Source organism: Typopeltis vanoorti, chromosome 11 (genome assembly GCF_054136105.1).
Source record: "Typopeltis vanoorti isolate ZY-2024b chromosome 11, IOZ_Tvanoo_1.0, whole genome shotgun sequence".
Lineage (NCBI taxonomy): Eukaryota > Metazoa > Arthropoda > Arachnida > Uropygi > Thelyphonidae > Typopeltis > Typopeltis vanoorti.
The window spans coordinates 2,313,740-2,328,580 of NC_143559.1; the positions used below are offsets into that span (position 1 = coordinate 2,313,740).

General features: G+C 35.4%; 1 protein-coding gene across 4 annotated transcripts in view; it reads right to left on the reverse strand.

Annotated features, from left to right (window-relative positions):
* The window catches only part of LOC150101270 (uncharacterized), a 141,261-nt gene that overhangs the window by 80,811 nt on the left and 45,609 nt on the right, over nt 1-14,841 (reverse strand). For all 4 annotated transcript variants that reach the window (XM_090400195.1, XM_090400193.1, XM_090400194.1 and 1 more), the window contains exon 2: nt 7,597-8,474. In XM_090400195.1, the coding sequence (XP_090256321.1) occupies nt 7,597-8,400 (804 nt within the window). In that variant the 5' untranslated portion in view covers nt 8,401-8,474. The remainder of the gene's footprint in view (nt 1-7,596; nt 8,475-14,841) is intronic.

Sequence of the window (14,841 nt, forward strand, 5' to 3'; positions counted from 1 at the left end):
ATAGTAGATGCCACTAATGAACCTTTGATATTGCATAGGAAGTTGTAAAGGTGTGTATGAGGGAAGTCATAGACTGCATACCTATAGTCAAGAGAATAAATCAAGTAGGAGTTAAATAGGTGAACACCATCATTAAGCAGGAGCTATAAATTTAAGATATATCATATCTTGGTATTTTTTAATTTATAAAATAACTAAGTGGATAAACTTCCAACAACTTTCTCTAATCCAGAGTATTTTAATAAATTGTGACACCTTGTGGCTACTCGTATATGAAAATACAACCTCTACATTACTACACCCTTAGTATCACCTCTGGGTCTGGCTCCCACTAATGAGACCTCAATAAAGGTGGAAACCAGTCTGGGTAGTGACCCTTCCCATAATGCATATCCATGTCTGCAAGGATATGTGCTTTACATTATGGGATGCTAAGGCAAGTGATGTGAAGTCATTAGCTTCTATATACAAGTTCTCCAGTCCTGAAAATACATCAAGTGCAAACTATGTTTGCTTACACTGGGATAAAGGATTAAAACAAGTATATAATTTCTCATCATCATCAAATTTCTGCCATGTACCCTCAAGGGGTGTACAGGATATGATAGTACTACATGAAAAAATTACATCATTACTAACTTCCTATCTACAATTTTCCTCCAAATCAGTCTGTTACCTGTCAAGACTCCAACATTATCAGATCTTATATTTCTATCGTCTAAGGCACTTTGTACTGTATCAATCCACTTATATCTTGGTCTTCCTCTGGGTCGTTTTGCTGCCAACATGGCAGAGAACACTTATTTTGCTAATCATTCTTCACCCATTCTGTTTAAGTGACCATACCACCTGAGATTAGCTCTACTAATGCATTCCTGGATGCTGACAATGTCAAGTTCTTTCCTAATATAATCGTTTTTAATATGATATTGCCATTGATGACTTGTTCACACCCATAATCTTTCTCAGAACTCTCATTTCTGTGGTTTAGTCTTTGGTCAAGTGTTTTACTTCTGACCCAGCTCTCAGATCCATAAGTTAAAACTGGTTTGAACACTGTCTTGTATACAGCTAATTTCTCTCTCTTATTCCATATAAATTTATTCAGTTGACTTCCCACCATACCAGCTTTGCTGATTCTGTTGTCTATTTCTATATTTAATTTACCATCTTCAGTAAAAATCGTGCCTAAGTAGCTGAAATGTTTTACTTGTTCCACAGGTTCTCCATTCACAACACAGTTGACATTTTCAATGATTCTGCTTATTTTCATTGTCTTTGTCTTTTTATTGCTGAACTTCATACCATATCTATTACAACAGCTATTCAATTTAGTCAGAGAATCTTGCAGACTTGTAGCAGATTTATTTAGAAGTATAACATCGTCCGCATAAAGCAAAGAGCTGACATTAACATCTCCAATTTTGATATCATGTTTAATACCACTTTCCTTCATAATGTGAGCCATATAGATAATGAATAACAGAGGGGATAATGTACATCCTTGTCTCACACCAGATTTAACATTAAACCATCTTCCTGTACTTCCTTCAATTCTAACTGCTGACATACAACTCAAATAAAGTCTAAGTATTGCTTGATATAATGCCGCATTGACACCATATAACTGTAGCATATTGAATAGCTTCTCTCTTGGCACCTTGTCATATGCCTTTTCCAAATCGACAAAACTTAAATACAAATCTCTGTTATATTCCCATGCTTTCTCGACTATTTGTCATAAAGTGAAGATCTGAACCTGACAGCCTCTATTTGGCCTCAATCCAGCTTGTTCTTCGCCAAGCTTTTCTTCCACAATTCTTCTCAACCGTTTCTCAAGTATACTTGCATAGATCTTCCCAGGAACACTCAGTAGGGAAATACCTCTGCAATTCTCACATTCAGTTTTATTTCTCTTTTTATATATGGGTACTATGAGAGCTCTACTCCAATTATTGGGAATTCGTCCCTCTGTCCAGGCATTCTGAACTATGCAGTGCAGCTACTGTAAGACTTATACCACCATACTTCAGCATTTCTGGTCGAATATCATCTACTCCTGCTGCCTTTCCACATTTCAAGCCTTTGATGGCTTTTTCTACTTCAAGTATGGATATGTATTCCTGACTGCATGCCTGGTCAGTGTTTTTTACCACTATGCTGTCATCACTGCTTGTTTCATTTAGCAGTTTTTCTCCCGTTTTCATGTCACCTTTATCATCTCTAACTCCTTTTACAGCACCTTCTTGATATTTATTATCTATATTCTTGCTATTTATTTTCTATATTCTTGCCAAAGTCCACCCATGACTTTTGTTTAGTTAGTTTTACACAATGTTTAGCATTCTTGCATTTGTCTGAGTATTCTCTAAGAGCACAAGCTGACTTATTTGCCAAGAACTTTTGATATGCTTTCTTCTTTTCCTTCACTGCCTCTTTAACTTCCTGTGTCCACCAGGGAGTTCTGATTTTTTTATCCTTGCAGACAACCTCACCACATGCCTCTCTGGCAGAATCATTCAATGTTTTCTTCAGAGTTTGCCACTGAATCTCCAAGGTTTGATTCCTGTTCTCAAACTCTTTCATTTTTTCTTCAATAATCTTTGTGTATTTTAGTCTACAGTTCACATCTGAGAGCTGCTCAACTTTTATTCGCTTTAAAACTTTCTTACATGTTATTCTTTTCAATATGAAATTCAATTTTATCCTCAAGACTAAATAGTGATCACTTTCAATTTCAAATCCTCTGTACATTCTGGTGTCCTGCACCAGGGAGAAAACATCACTATCAACAATAACATAGTCAGTGAGACTTTTCTTATGCCTTGCCTCTTCTCTCCATGTGAATTTGTGCACATTTTTATGTTGGAACATGGTGTCAGAAATAACCAGTCCATGTCCTGAGCAGAAATCCAACAGATATTTGCCATTATTATTAGCTTTGCTCTTTTCTCCAAATTTTCCAAAATATTTTTGTATGTCTCACAATGATTTCCTACTCTGCTATTTAGATCCCCAGCAAGGACCAACTTTTCCTTTTTCATTGTGTCAGTTGCTTTTCTAAAGCCTCAAAAAATTCCTCCACTTCTACCTTAGTAGAACCTTCTGTGGGACCATAGGCACAAATAAGTCTCATTGTCCAGTTCCCCATTCTCATATTTGCCCACATTTCTCTACTTGAGACTGACTGCCATTCAAGAAGATTAGCCTCGTATTTTGTGTTGAATACTATGGCTACTCCTTCTTTTCCTTCATTGTCATTGCCTGAATATAACATTTTGTATTTATTGCTCAGAAAGATCTCACCAGTTTTTGTCTTTTTTGTTTCAGTCACCCCTATTATGTCGATCTGGTACTTATCTAATTCCTCACCTAGCTCCATTTCTTTGCCATTCAGGCTTCTAATGTTGATAGTACCGATCTTTAACTCTGGTGATGTTGGGTTGGGGTGTGTTTTCAGATTTGTTCCAGTAGCTGACTTTTCGCTGTTCGCCCTGGTTCCCTGGCGAAAACAAGGGGGTCTTGTTTAACCGGGCGACGCCCCAGCCGTCATGAAATTTTGTCATGTTGTACCATCATTCTATATTTTGGTTTAACCAATAAGAATACAATTTGGTCAGCTAAATCCCAAATTGCCAGCCCATCCTCGTTTGTTCAGTATCCAAGTAGATACCCGATACCCAACAGGGTGCACCACGAGAAGGTGAGGATTGGTCATTAGTTCAGAAGCCCTGGTCGGTTCTCCGCATTCCTTTAAAGGCTATGTGGAGGTCTCCACTCAGTTATATTGCTTTAACCCTTAAGCACCCCTGTATATAATTTCTTGGTATCTTTAATTTATAGTGTAACCAAGTGGAAAAACTTCCAACATAATGTTATGCATTTTGGGATGAAAAGATTACCAGCTGTGAACCACACTGATGGAACTCCAGGAATTTGGGAGTCTTAGTGGATAGGGAATTAAAATTTGAAGGGCATGTTGCAGAACTGGCTAAAGCAACTCATTGGATTACTTGGTTATGGAAGAATACCCTGACAAGCAGAGACAAATGGGTTATTATACCTCTTTAGAGAGCCTTGGTAAGACCCCATCGTGACTAATGTGTGCATAAATCTGGTCACCTGGGTTTCTTGGGGATGACTTTTTTTTTTTTTATTATTTGACTTTTTATGGTGCAAAGACATCAAGGGTGATACTGCACTAGGACACAGCAGTGCATATGGTAACTGGTTAGTAGAACAATCACAAACATTCATGTCCTTGGCGAGATTTGAACCCATCGCCTCCTGCCTGCAGAGTGGATATGCTAACCACTTGGCCAACCAGCCCTTGGGGAAGAGGAGGAGGAGGTGGAGAGGATCCAAAGCCAAGTGACCAAGATGGCAGAAGGCCTATAGTAGAATGAACCTTATGAGGAGAGGTTGAAGATTTGTGGTTTACAGAAATTGGTCGACAAGAGGATATGATTGAAATTACTGGAGGCATCATGAAAATTATGGAAACAACTACTGTGTTCGAGTAATATTTTAGTTTAATATAAATAAAAAAAAACACTCAACATTTTGACCTTCACATCAAGGTCATCATCTGGGGTATACAGATATATATGTACAAAGAAACAAGCTGCATTACAATCTACATGGCATGCTAAAGTTACTGACCAACCATTAGAACTATTGGCCATACCTCTGGTGGAAAAAAAAAAAAAAAAAACTAACTACATCAAAACTAGAATCCTATTATTATTATTGTTATCCATTAGGTTACAAAATTAATTTAAGCTGGAGAGCAACGTGTTTACAAAAAAAGAAAAAATTAATAATCAATAAAAATAAAAAATTACTTATAAGTATATAGTACATATAAATTACAACCAACCAGTATGGATAGTGGCCAATAAAAGCCACGTCCTAAAGTCAGGGTTTGCGGGAAACTAAGTGGGCCAAATGTTTGCCATCCAAATTCCTGGGATTTTTATGCACCATTATTATTAAGATTGGGGTGGTTAATCAAAATTTCACAGGCTTCTTTAATTTCTTCATACCAGGTTTTTGTATGATGTAACAAGCAAGTACTTTTCCAATCAATTTGGTGTAGGGTGTTAAGAGCGTGATCTGAGAGGCCTGCTTCACCAAAATTATTAAATTGAATGTGTCATTCGTGCTTCCCCCCCCCCACCACCATGGATAGGGAGGTGAAATAAACTCCGGGATGTGCCAATGGAGGAGAGGATCCTTAGAGGAGTTGAATAGGTTTTTTAATTTTAAAGGTGGTTAAGATTATAATGGTGTAAGATTCTATTAAGTTTTTCTGATAACCCTTTAATGTGTGGGATAGCTATGGTTTTACTGTAATTAATCTATATTATTTTTTGCTAAAGTTTTATGAAGAACTTTATTAAAAGCATTTTTGCTATAGCCATTATTTATAAATGTAAGAGCTTGTTCATTAGAGCAAATTGTTATAGCTCTGTTTTTGAGGGTGTTAATGACTCGAAATTTTTACAAAGGTTGGTGATATGAGTTAGCATATATATTGGTCGGTATGTGTAGGTTTGCAGTAAACAGTGAAAGACAGACAGCCTGAGGGAAGACGTGTGACTAGTGTATCCAGGAAAGGGAGCAAGTTCTGCTTTTCAATTTCAATAGTAAATTGTATGCTGTTTGTTCAAGTTGCTAAGGAATGAGTTTAAAGTTTGGCAACTGTGTGGCCAGATAAAGAAAACATTGTCAATGTGTCTAAGCCAAACTGTAGGTTTTAGAGTAAAGGAATCAAGAGCATGTTGCTCAAAAGCATCCATATAAAAGATAGCAATTGGGGGGGGGGGGGGGGGAGAAAATAACAGTGAGCCCATGGCCATACCTTCTTTTTGTTGGTGAAATTTATTTTGACACACGAAGTAACCGGAGCATAGTATGTGGACAAAGAGAAAGCAATAATTTTGGGCAGAAATTTGTTCTGTAGGAGAAGAATTATGTCACTGATTGGGACATTTGTGAAGGGGCAGAAACATCAAAACTGACTAATAAATCATCTTTGCTGAGTGTTATGTTTTTAATTTTGTTTATAAAGTGTTGTGTGTTCTTTATATAGGAGGGTGAATGATCTACCAACTCCTTGAGTGTTGACACTAATTTCTTTGCTATTAGGGCTAGAGGGAATAGACAGCCCTAATTGATAATTAGGGCTGTCTATTCCCTCAACTATTGGCCGAAGTGGAATGTTATGTTTGTGCACCATATATTCTGGGAGAATGGGCATAATGGGGTATAAGTTTTTTTAACAGTGTCTGATGGCCAAAAAGAGACAGACTTAAGTAATTTCACAGTTTTTTTTTTTTTATCCTGCTCGTCAGGTTATAGTTCACAAGCTGATAGGTGCTGTTATCAGAGACTAGTTGACTCATCTGATGGATGTTGATCTCATGCAAGTTGATCTGTCATTTTACTCTAACATAGTAGTTGTTTCCATAATTTTCATGATGTATTCTGATCACCATGTAAGCATGAAGGAAAGGAAATTACTAGAGGGTTTTTACAAGATTAATACAGAGCAAATTTTACAGAACAGGTCTGGTGGTGGGAGAACTAAGGCCATCCTTGGAAATTGAGCAAGAGTGTAGATAGCAGGGATGTGAGGACTAGAGTTTTTGCTTGGAGCAGTGAATGAGTGGAATAGGTTGCTAGAGTCTGTTGCTGGTGCCATGAGTGTAATTTAGTTCAGCACAAAGTATGATAGATACTGTGCGAATGTGGGATAGTTTGGCATGATCCCGAGAGCCACCCTCGATGAGTCTAAGGACTCCATGTAGTTGCCCATATAATAATATTTTGCTATAATAAGATGCACAGTGACAAATAAGGATAAAGAAGTAGTTGTGCTGTATAACTGTATAAAGCATTGTTCAAATTCCACACGGGCTACTGTTGAATTTGGTCAGCTAGTTTCCATCATGATATGGATGTCAGGGGTCTAGAGACAAGCAACTAAAGCAATAGCAGGCCTCTATAACATGGGGAGATGTCAAGAGAATGTAAATTGCAGAAATTAGAGGAAAGGCAAAAAAAAAAAAAAAAAAAGAGAGACTATCTTTTATTGAAGGAACTTGAATGGATCAATACAGAAGTGATTATATATAAAGTGGAAAGTGAGAGGGAAGAGAATGAGAGACTACCTCTGGAAGATGTATAAAAGTGAAATAAAGATTTCTACATAAACAGTGGGCTAGTCGAATGTGATGCCAGAAAGTACTGTGAATACTTGAGGTATGAATGAGTTTGGGGTGAGAAATCCTAATTGTTCAGTGAGATCTCTGATGATAACAACGAGTCCGTTGACTCCATGACAATTCATTATAGTAGAAATAATACTGATCTTGGTATATTATTATTATGAGCTTAATTATTATTATAAAAAGTAAGAAAGACAATGGTACAGCTAATCTTGGCTGTAAAAGTTTCAAAAACAGATATTCTTACATCCAAGCAGCAATAATGTACAAACTGGAAATATAGAACAGTCATTTTTAAGTTTCACTTTCCCCCATCATCAGCAAACATCAATTATTCAAATATCTTTCAAAAGTTCATTCTTACCTTTGCTTTCAGTTTTTTCTTTCTGTTTTGCATATCAAAAGTTTCTTTTTCTAGATGATCACCTTTTCTTTTATTAGTTGTCAATTGTTTTCCAATAAAGTTTTTGCTATTCTGATACTGTGGTTTTTCTACTGGCACAACAGCTTTATCATAAAAATTTAATGAAGAGCAGCTGGTAAATTCACTTTTTTGGTGACATTCTTCTTGAAGAAAAAGATTTTGCCTTGAAAATGAAGGGGTATTCTCTACTGCAGAGTCTTTAATATTCTTGAATACTGTGGATGCAGTGCTTGCCTGTAAAGTTTGAGACTCAAACAGAGAATTTGCACTTTCAGATTTCTTGTCAGATAACATATTTGGTAACAAATAATTAGTAGCTGGATGCTCATGTTTAGGTTCTTGAAACAACTTGTCACTATTCAAAGAGCTAATTTTCATATTAACTGTTTCGTTATGATCTCTTATTAATAAAGCATTACTTTCTGTTTCTTCAAAGTCTGTTTTCTGGAGACTATTATCTGTCCAGCATAATAATTTATCTGTAGAAAAATCTGGAATTGTATTACTACTCACTGTATAACTACTAGTTAATTCAGAATTCTGTAATGCAAATTGTTTACAAGAAATCAACAAACGAGATAAAACTTTATTTCCTGGGCCCTCATTAAAATATGATTCACCAGTTTTGATATTTGAAAGCTGGAATGATGGTTGTCCATGTTCTTGAAGGCTATGGGGAACTGCAATTATTCTGATACTATTATCAATGTACTGCTTCTTGTTTCTTTTCATTGGATGCAGCATGTTCTTAAACTCAGCTTATAAGAACATCACTTCAGAATTATCTACAAAAATTTTTCTTCTCTCTCTAGCATCAACTGCAATTTAAAAAATAATCAATTAAAATACATACCATAAAAATGCTATAGCATACAAAAAATGGAAGAGAAGTTTCAAAAATCTAACTTGAATTGCTTAGAGCAGGGATTGGCAACCAGTGGCCCGCATATGGCCCAAACGTACAATTTTGGAGGCCCATAAAAGGTTGACCATACTTACATGGAATGTGGCCTGTATGTTGAATTATTTAAATAATACATTTTATAATATGAATAATAAATTAAAAATAATTTTATACCTATACCTCATGATATCACCATGCGACTTGGTGCGAGTCATCATGAGTGAGGATAACAAAGGAGACTTCATCCAACAACAACTAAGATTTTGATGCCCTTTTGCAGTCGCATTTCCTGTCCGTCTTTTAATATAATTCAAAACATCAACTATTATTTTCAGAGGATATATTTGTTATTTTTTAATTATTTGTTAAAAATAACTTCAAAAATGGGTTCAAAAAAACGTAAAATTGCAGATGAAGGAAGAAGGTTTAATGATGAATGGAACAGCAAGTACTTTATTAAAAATGGGGATAAGCCCTTTGTCTTATTTGTCATAAAAGTCTTGCTGTTATGAAAGAATATAATATCAGACGTCATTACGAGAATGAACATGAAAGCCAATACAAGGATTTGAACTGTGAACTTAGAAAAAATTTAATTAATAAATTATAAGCTTCTTTGACTGCTCAGCAAAACATATTTAAGACACAAAGTATTCAAAATGAATCAGTTGTTCATACTAGTTATGTTATAGCAGAACTGGTTGCGAAAGAAGGAAGGCCTTATACAGATTCAAAATTTATTAAACGATGTTTATTACCTGTAATTGAACAAATATGCCAGAAAAGAAGACGTTATTTTAAGATATTAGTTTATCTGCCAGGACGTGTACAAGGCAAGTAGAAGAAATCAGTACCAATTTATTTTAGCAGCTTAAATTTAAAGCAAAATCATTTGACTGTTATGCTCTGGCAATGGAAGAAAGTACTGATGTAACAGACACTGTGCAGTTAATGATATTTATTCGAGGCATCTATAATGGCTTTAATGTTCATGAAGAACTGGCCAGTTTGTGTAGTTTAAAAAGGTACTACAACCTGCGATGATTTGCTCATAAAAGTAAAAGAAACTATTGATTCTTTAGAATTGGACTAGAAAAAATTAAAAAGTGTGACAACCAATTGTGGAATAAATATGTGTGGCTCTAACACCGGTGTAGGTATGTCGAATTTGTGCAGAATTACAGAATTTAGGTTATGATAATCCAATGGTGTTCCACTGCATCATTCATTAGGAAGCACTTTGTTGCAAAATTTTATCATCAATGAAAGACGTTATGGACATCATGATATCAAATGTAAATTACATCCGACGCAACGGTTCGAAAAGCCGCCAATTTCAAGAATTCTTGATAGAAATAGAATTTGAGTACAAGGATGTTATCTGCTACTCAGCTGTTAGATGGTTAAGATGCTATGCTAAAAAGATTTTTTAATTTACGTGAAGAAATTGATATTTTCATAACGGAACACGAAAATACTGTCTGACAACCATTAGATAAACCCAGTTTGTCTAGAATTGCGACTTATTTCTAATTTGCCCTAAGGAGAACTGCACAGTGTTTAATTGTTTAATGAGTGGTAACAAGGATAATTAAAGTACCCTACAGTTGATGTCTAGAGTTCTGAAGCGCGATTAATAGTGTTTTAGTTATAACTGTGGATAAGTCTTATAGATGTGTTCTTAAGTGAAATAAATACATTTTAAATGTATACTCACAACGTAATTGATGTACTAGGAACTATTTCTGGTAAGGACTATCATATTGAATTATTTCAATGCATGAAGAATTCAGTGTTAATTACGCTACGTTTAACCTAACTTTAACTGTGGAAATTCTTCGAAATTGAGAATTGAAGATAAGAATTGCTTGAGAGATATTTACAGCTATTAGTGCCTGCGATATTTTTGAGCTTATAGCATTGCTGAGAAATGTGTGGAAACTGATTAGATAGGAAGTTCTATTATGTTTAATTAAGTGTAGGAACTTCGTGACTCAGAAACTGAGAAAGTGTATGTGAAGGTTTGGAAGATTGAACTAATGTGATTGACTTGACCTAATGTTTAACTTGATTCTATTGTTTAAAATTAGAAGTAAAATTTATGTATGTGTTATATAGCTTATATTAAATGTTTCATTTTGTTAATCTAATTATTGTGTTTGCCTGAATTCCTTTTTATTGCACCGTTCACAAAAATTCGAATCTTGCGGGAATCCCAGGTAGAAAACAAATACTTCGGCCAGAATGAATGAGGAGACTGCTAACTAACTTTGAATTGATCCTGCAATTTTATATAGACTTATCTAAGGATAGAGTGGCGCAGTATAATAGAAATTTCTCTACCCTTGGATTGGTGATCAATTTACAATTAGTTGTGTTTTATTTTATGAAGGTGACTTATAACAAGATGGCGGATTCGAACATGAAGAGAACAACGTCCCGACACTTGCAACTGTTAAGTCGGAGTGAACCAGAATATCAAAGAAAATTATGTTTCACTCGGACTTAACATCGTTATCACTATCTTAAAAGAATTAATGATTTATCAGAAATGTAGAAGCACCCGTATAGAAATTTACCTTTAGTTTTATATCTTATCTTATAATGTGAAATTTCATTATAAATTTTGGTGTATAGCTGCTTAGTCTCAGATACTATGTAAATAACTAACCATTTGCTGTGTGAGATATAATAACCAAAATGTGAAATGGCCAACTTCAGAAACACGTAGTGAGAGTACAGGTACATCTGTTATGTAGCACAGTGCTTTCCCCCCCCCCTTCCACCATGACGCTACGAAAATTATGAGAGGATTCCGCGAGCGGCGCTTACTGCCGTGTGACGTAGAGAATGCATGACATAGATATCAGATGACGAATGAGAAAAGTGGCGTGGCGTTTAAAAGGAGCGGTAATGCTGCACACAGGGCTTTTAGACGTTTTCCTGCTGCTGTATTCTTGTGCCTCGCAAGTCCGGCTGGTATGGAGCATCCACGTGGTTTTCCTTTGTTCGAGAATACGACCAAATGACCAAGGGAACTTACCAGTCAGAAACAAAAGCCCAGCAGATCATGATAGTGGAAAACTAGAGAAATCTTCCAATATGAAGTATGGAGAAAATTCATAAAGAGTATCCAGTAAAGTGGGAAGTGAAGCGGTCAACGTAGGTAGATATCTGACGAGATACTGAAGTGGTTAAAGTAGCATACCAGCAAATTGGTAAGGTGAAAACTTTGTCTTTTAACTAATGGAATTGAATAAGAAGATTTAATGTATGTGCTACTAGAGACTCTTTGAACTGTTAAGTGATAGATTTAAGAAAGAAATAGAATATTGTCTCATGAATGTACCTTGAGAGAGAGATACAAGAATTCTTAATTAGGCCTGAGATATATGTAAATTGGATAAGATTTGTCAGAGAAGATTGTGAATGGAATTTGATATATATTAAGAATGAGATTTGAGTGATAAAACGAGACTAAGTGATAAATGTTATTAGTTAGATTTCTCAGATAGAAATTTATGGAAAGGTTAATAACTGTATGTAAGAGTACTAATGCTGTACCTAAATTTTATTGAATGATTAACTCAGTGTTTCAAACTGTATTATATGTATTCTACTTGCAATTAAAATGTTTTGTTTAACTATAAATGTTGTCTTGCCTGTACTTAGATCCTACTGCACTTGCTCATAAAATATAGCAAACCTCGAAAGGCGGGAAAATTAGATTATCAGGTCATGACTGGAAGTTTAAAATTTATAAATGACAAGAGTGAATGCTGACTGGATTCTAACTCCTTGGTCTTACATGTTTAGTATATCCTAGGATTCAGGATGGCGCAGCGTTAATAAATAAATTTTCTCTGAATTTGAAAAGGGAGATAAAACCAGTGCTGAGACAAAGAAATAGGCATCAGCCATTTGCATTTCTTTGTCTCACAGAACAACAACTTCACTCTTGTCAGGGATTTCGGCCTAAGTAATAAGTATATTGAGATAGAAGTTAAAAGATATTAAAGGGGTGATAAGAAAGTAATAAGTAAGAATTATTGAAAGAAAGATACATTAGTGTGATTTATGCTTACAAGAGATAGAAAGGGCCTTAAAACATAAGAGGACGACACAACACAAAGTATCGAAAAAACTGTTTAGGATTCTCTTTAGCCTGCATGGCCAATGTTCTTTCGTAATCCTTTTCTGCTTTTCTTATCACACTCGTTACCCTTCTGGCCTGCGCTTTTATACCGTTCATGTGCCTGCCGGTCACCTTTCTCCTTAAATTCCCTCTATAGTTGTTTCTTTTTTTGCAGCTCAAGCTTAATGGTGTTATTCATCCATTTAACCCCTACTTGATTTATTATTTAGCCTCTAGGTATACAATCAACCATTGCTTCATGCAAACACTTCTTAACTGCCTCCCATGCACTATCAACTTCTAGTCCTTGCAGTTGTATATGCCATGGCACTGAACCAATCAAACTCCTAAGCTTGTCATACTTTCCAGCCCGATAATTCCACATGTACCCTGTCTTAATTGTAAATTCCACACCTTTAGCCACCTCCCAAGTCAAGACCCTATGATCACTCTCACCAACTGGTGGCAATGTGGTCATATTTGTTATAGCCAAATCCTCATATCTAATTACTAGCACTCTGACCCCTAGTATTTTCCATGTAATGGAAAATACTAGGGGTCAGAGTGCAAGTTATCCCTTAATAACCACATAAAATCCAATTCCTTCCTCCCGTCTGTCATCTCCTCACTCCAATCAATGCGACCATAGTTGAAATCTCCCATAATAATTACCCTCCTTCCACTCATTTCTTCTATTTGCTTGTGCATACTGTCTCCACCATCTTTTCCATCACCTGGTCTATAGCAGCCCCCACCCAATTGCATATTTTGTTCTGCTAGCCACAATCTCACACCAAATGGCCTCAAATGTGCTCTTTTCTCTATCCTGCAATTCAACTTCTATTTTCTTTGGCTGCAGCTCATCAGCTATCAACAATACTCCTCCTCCCCCATTTTATTCTCCCTGTCATTCCTGAACACACTATACCCATCATATTCAATTTCATATTCAATTGTATATCATCTACAATCTGCTATATTGCTCTCTTTTGTTTCATTTATAAATCCAGTCTTTAACCAATGATCCATACTTAACAATTTGAAAGCTAAACAAATTACTGTATTTGCTCAACTATAACTCGCACTTTTTTCCCAAAATTAAAGCTAAAAAATCGTGCTGCGAGATATATGCGGGGATTTTCGGAAACTAAAGTTTTCAGGGAAAAAAATGAAAATGGGTATGACTTACCAAGAAGCTCCTATTCTCCATCACTTCTTCTGTCCTGGAGAGTGGTTTCTTTGTGTGCAATCCAAGTTATCTACACAAATAGAGTCATCTTCTTTCCCATTATATCAAGCAAAAATTACCAGTCATTTAAGACTTGAGATACGTAATGAACAATCCATGACAAATTACTAATGAGAAGTGAAAGATGTGCATGATTGTAGACCAATAGAGAAAAAGCAACTATTAAGAAGTGCATATGATTGGTACGGTATTAACAAAAGATCGTGCAATCCAAACAAAACAAGATGACGAATGAATTGAAATGCTAATTCTCTTAAACCGATTTCCATAATATCTGAAATGCATTCACTATATATTTCTTAGTTTTAACACGTTCATGACGGAGGGGGGGGGGGGATAGTGTCAAGCAAAACCATATATTGCACCTGCAACATGTGGTTTGCTTGAGTGTATATAGCAGTTTCTGTTGGAGAAAAGATGTGATTCATTAGTTAGTGTTTATATTCCAAGTTGTCTGTAATTGCACTATTTGTTGAGAAATATATTACACAGTCTGCAAATGTCTGTGAACCTTATCCAGTGACATGATAAAACTAATTGGTTTTCGTGTTTCTGCAGTATAATGGCTGTTGGGGATGAGTTATTGTTTACTGCAGGGAGCGAGTTATCGCTACAATGTGAAATTTGGGGCGTTGAGTAGGAGAATTCATGCATAATATAATTTAATATATAAACTGTATATATATATATATATATATATATATATATATATATATATATATATATATATAGACTATAAAAGTTTATGAAATTCACATCGTATGATACTTTATGGGTTGTTTCCTTAAGTATCTAATAAGTGGTTCTAAAATGTTCAGTTTTAGTATTAATAAAATATAAGCATATATTTAACTGTCAATGGGAAATGGCGCCTTTTTTATTTGGTAAACTAATCGC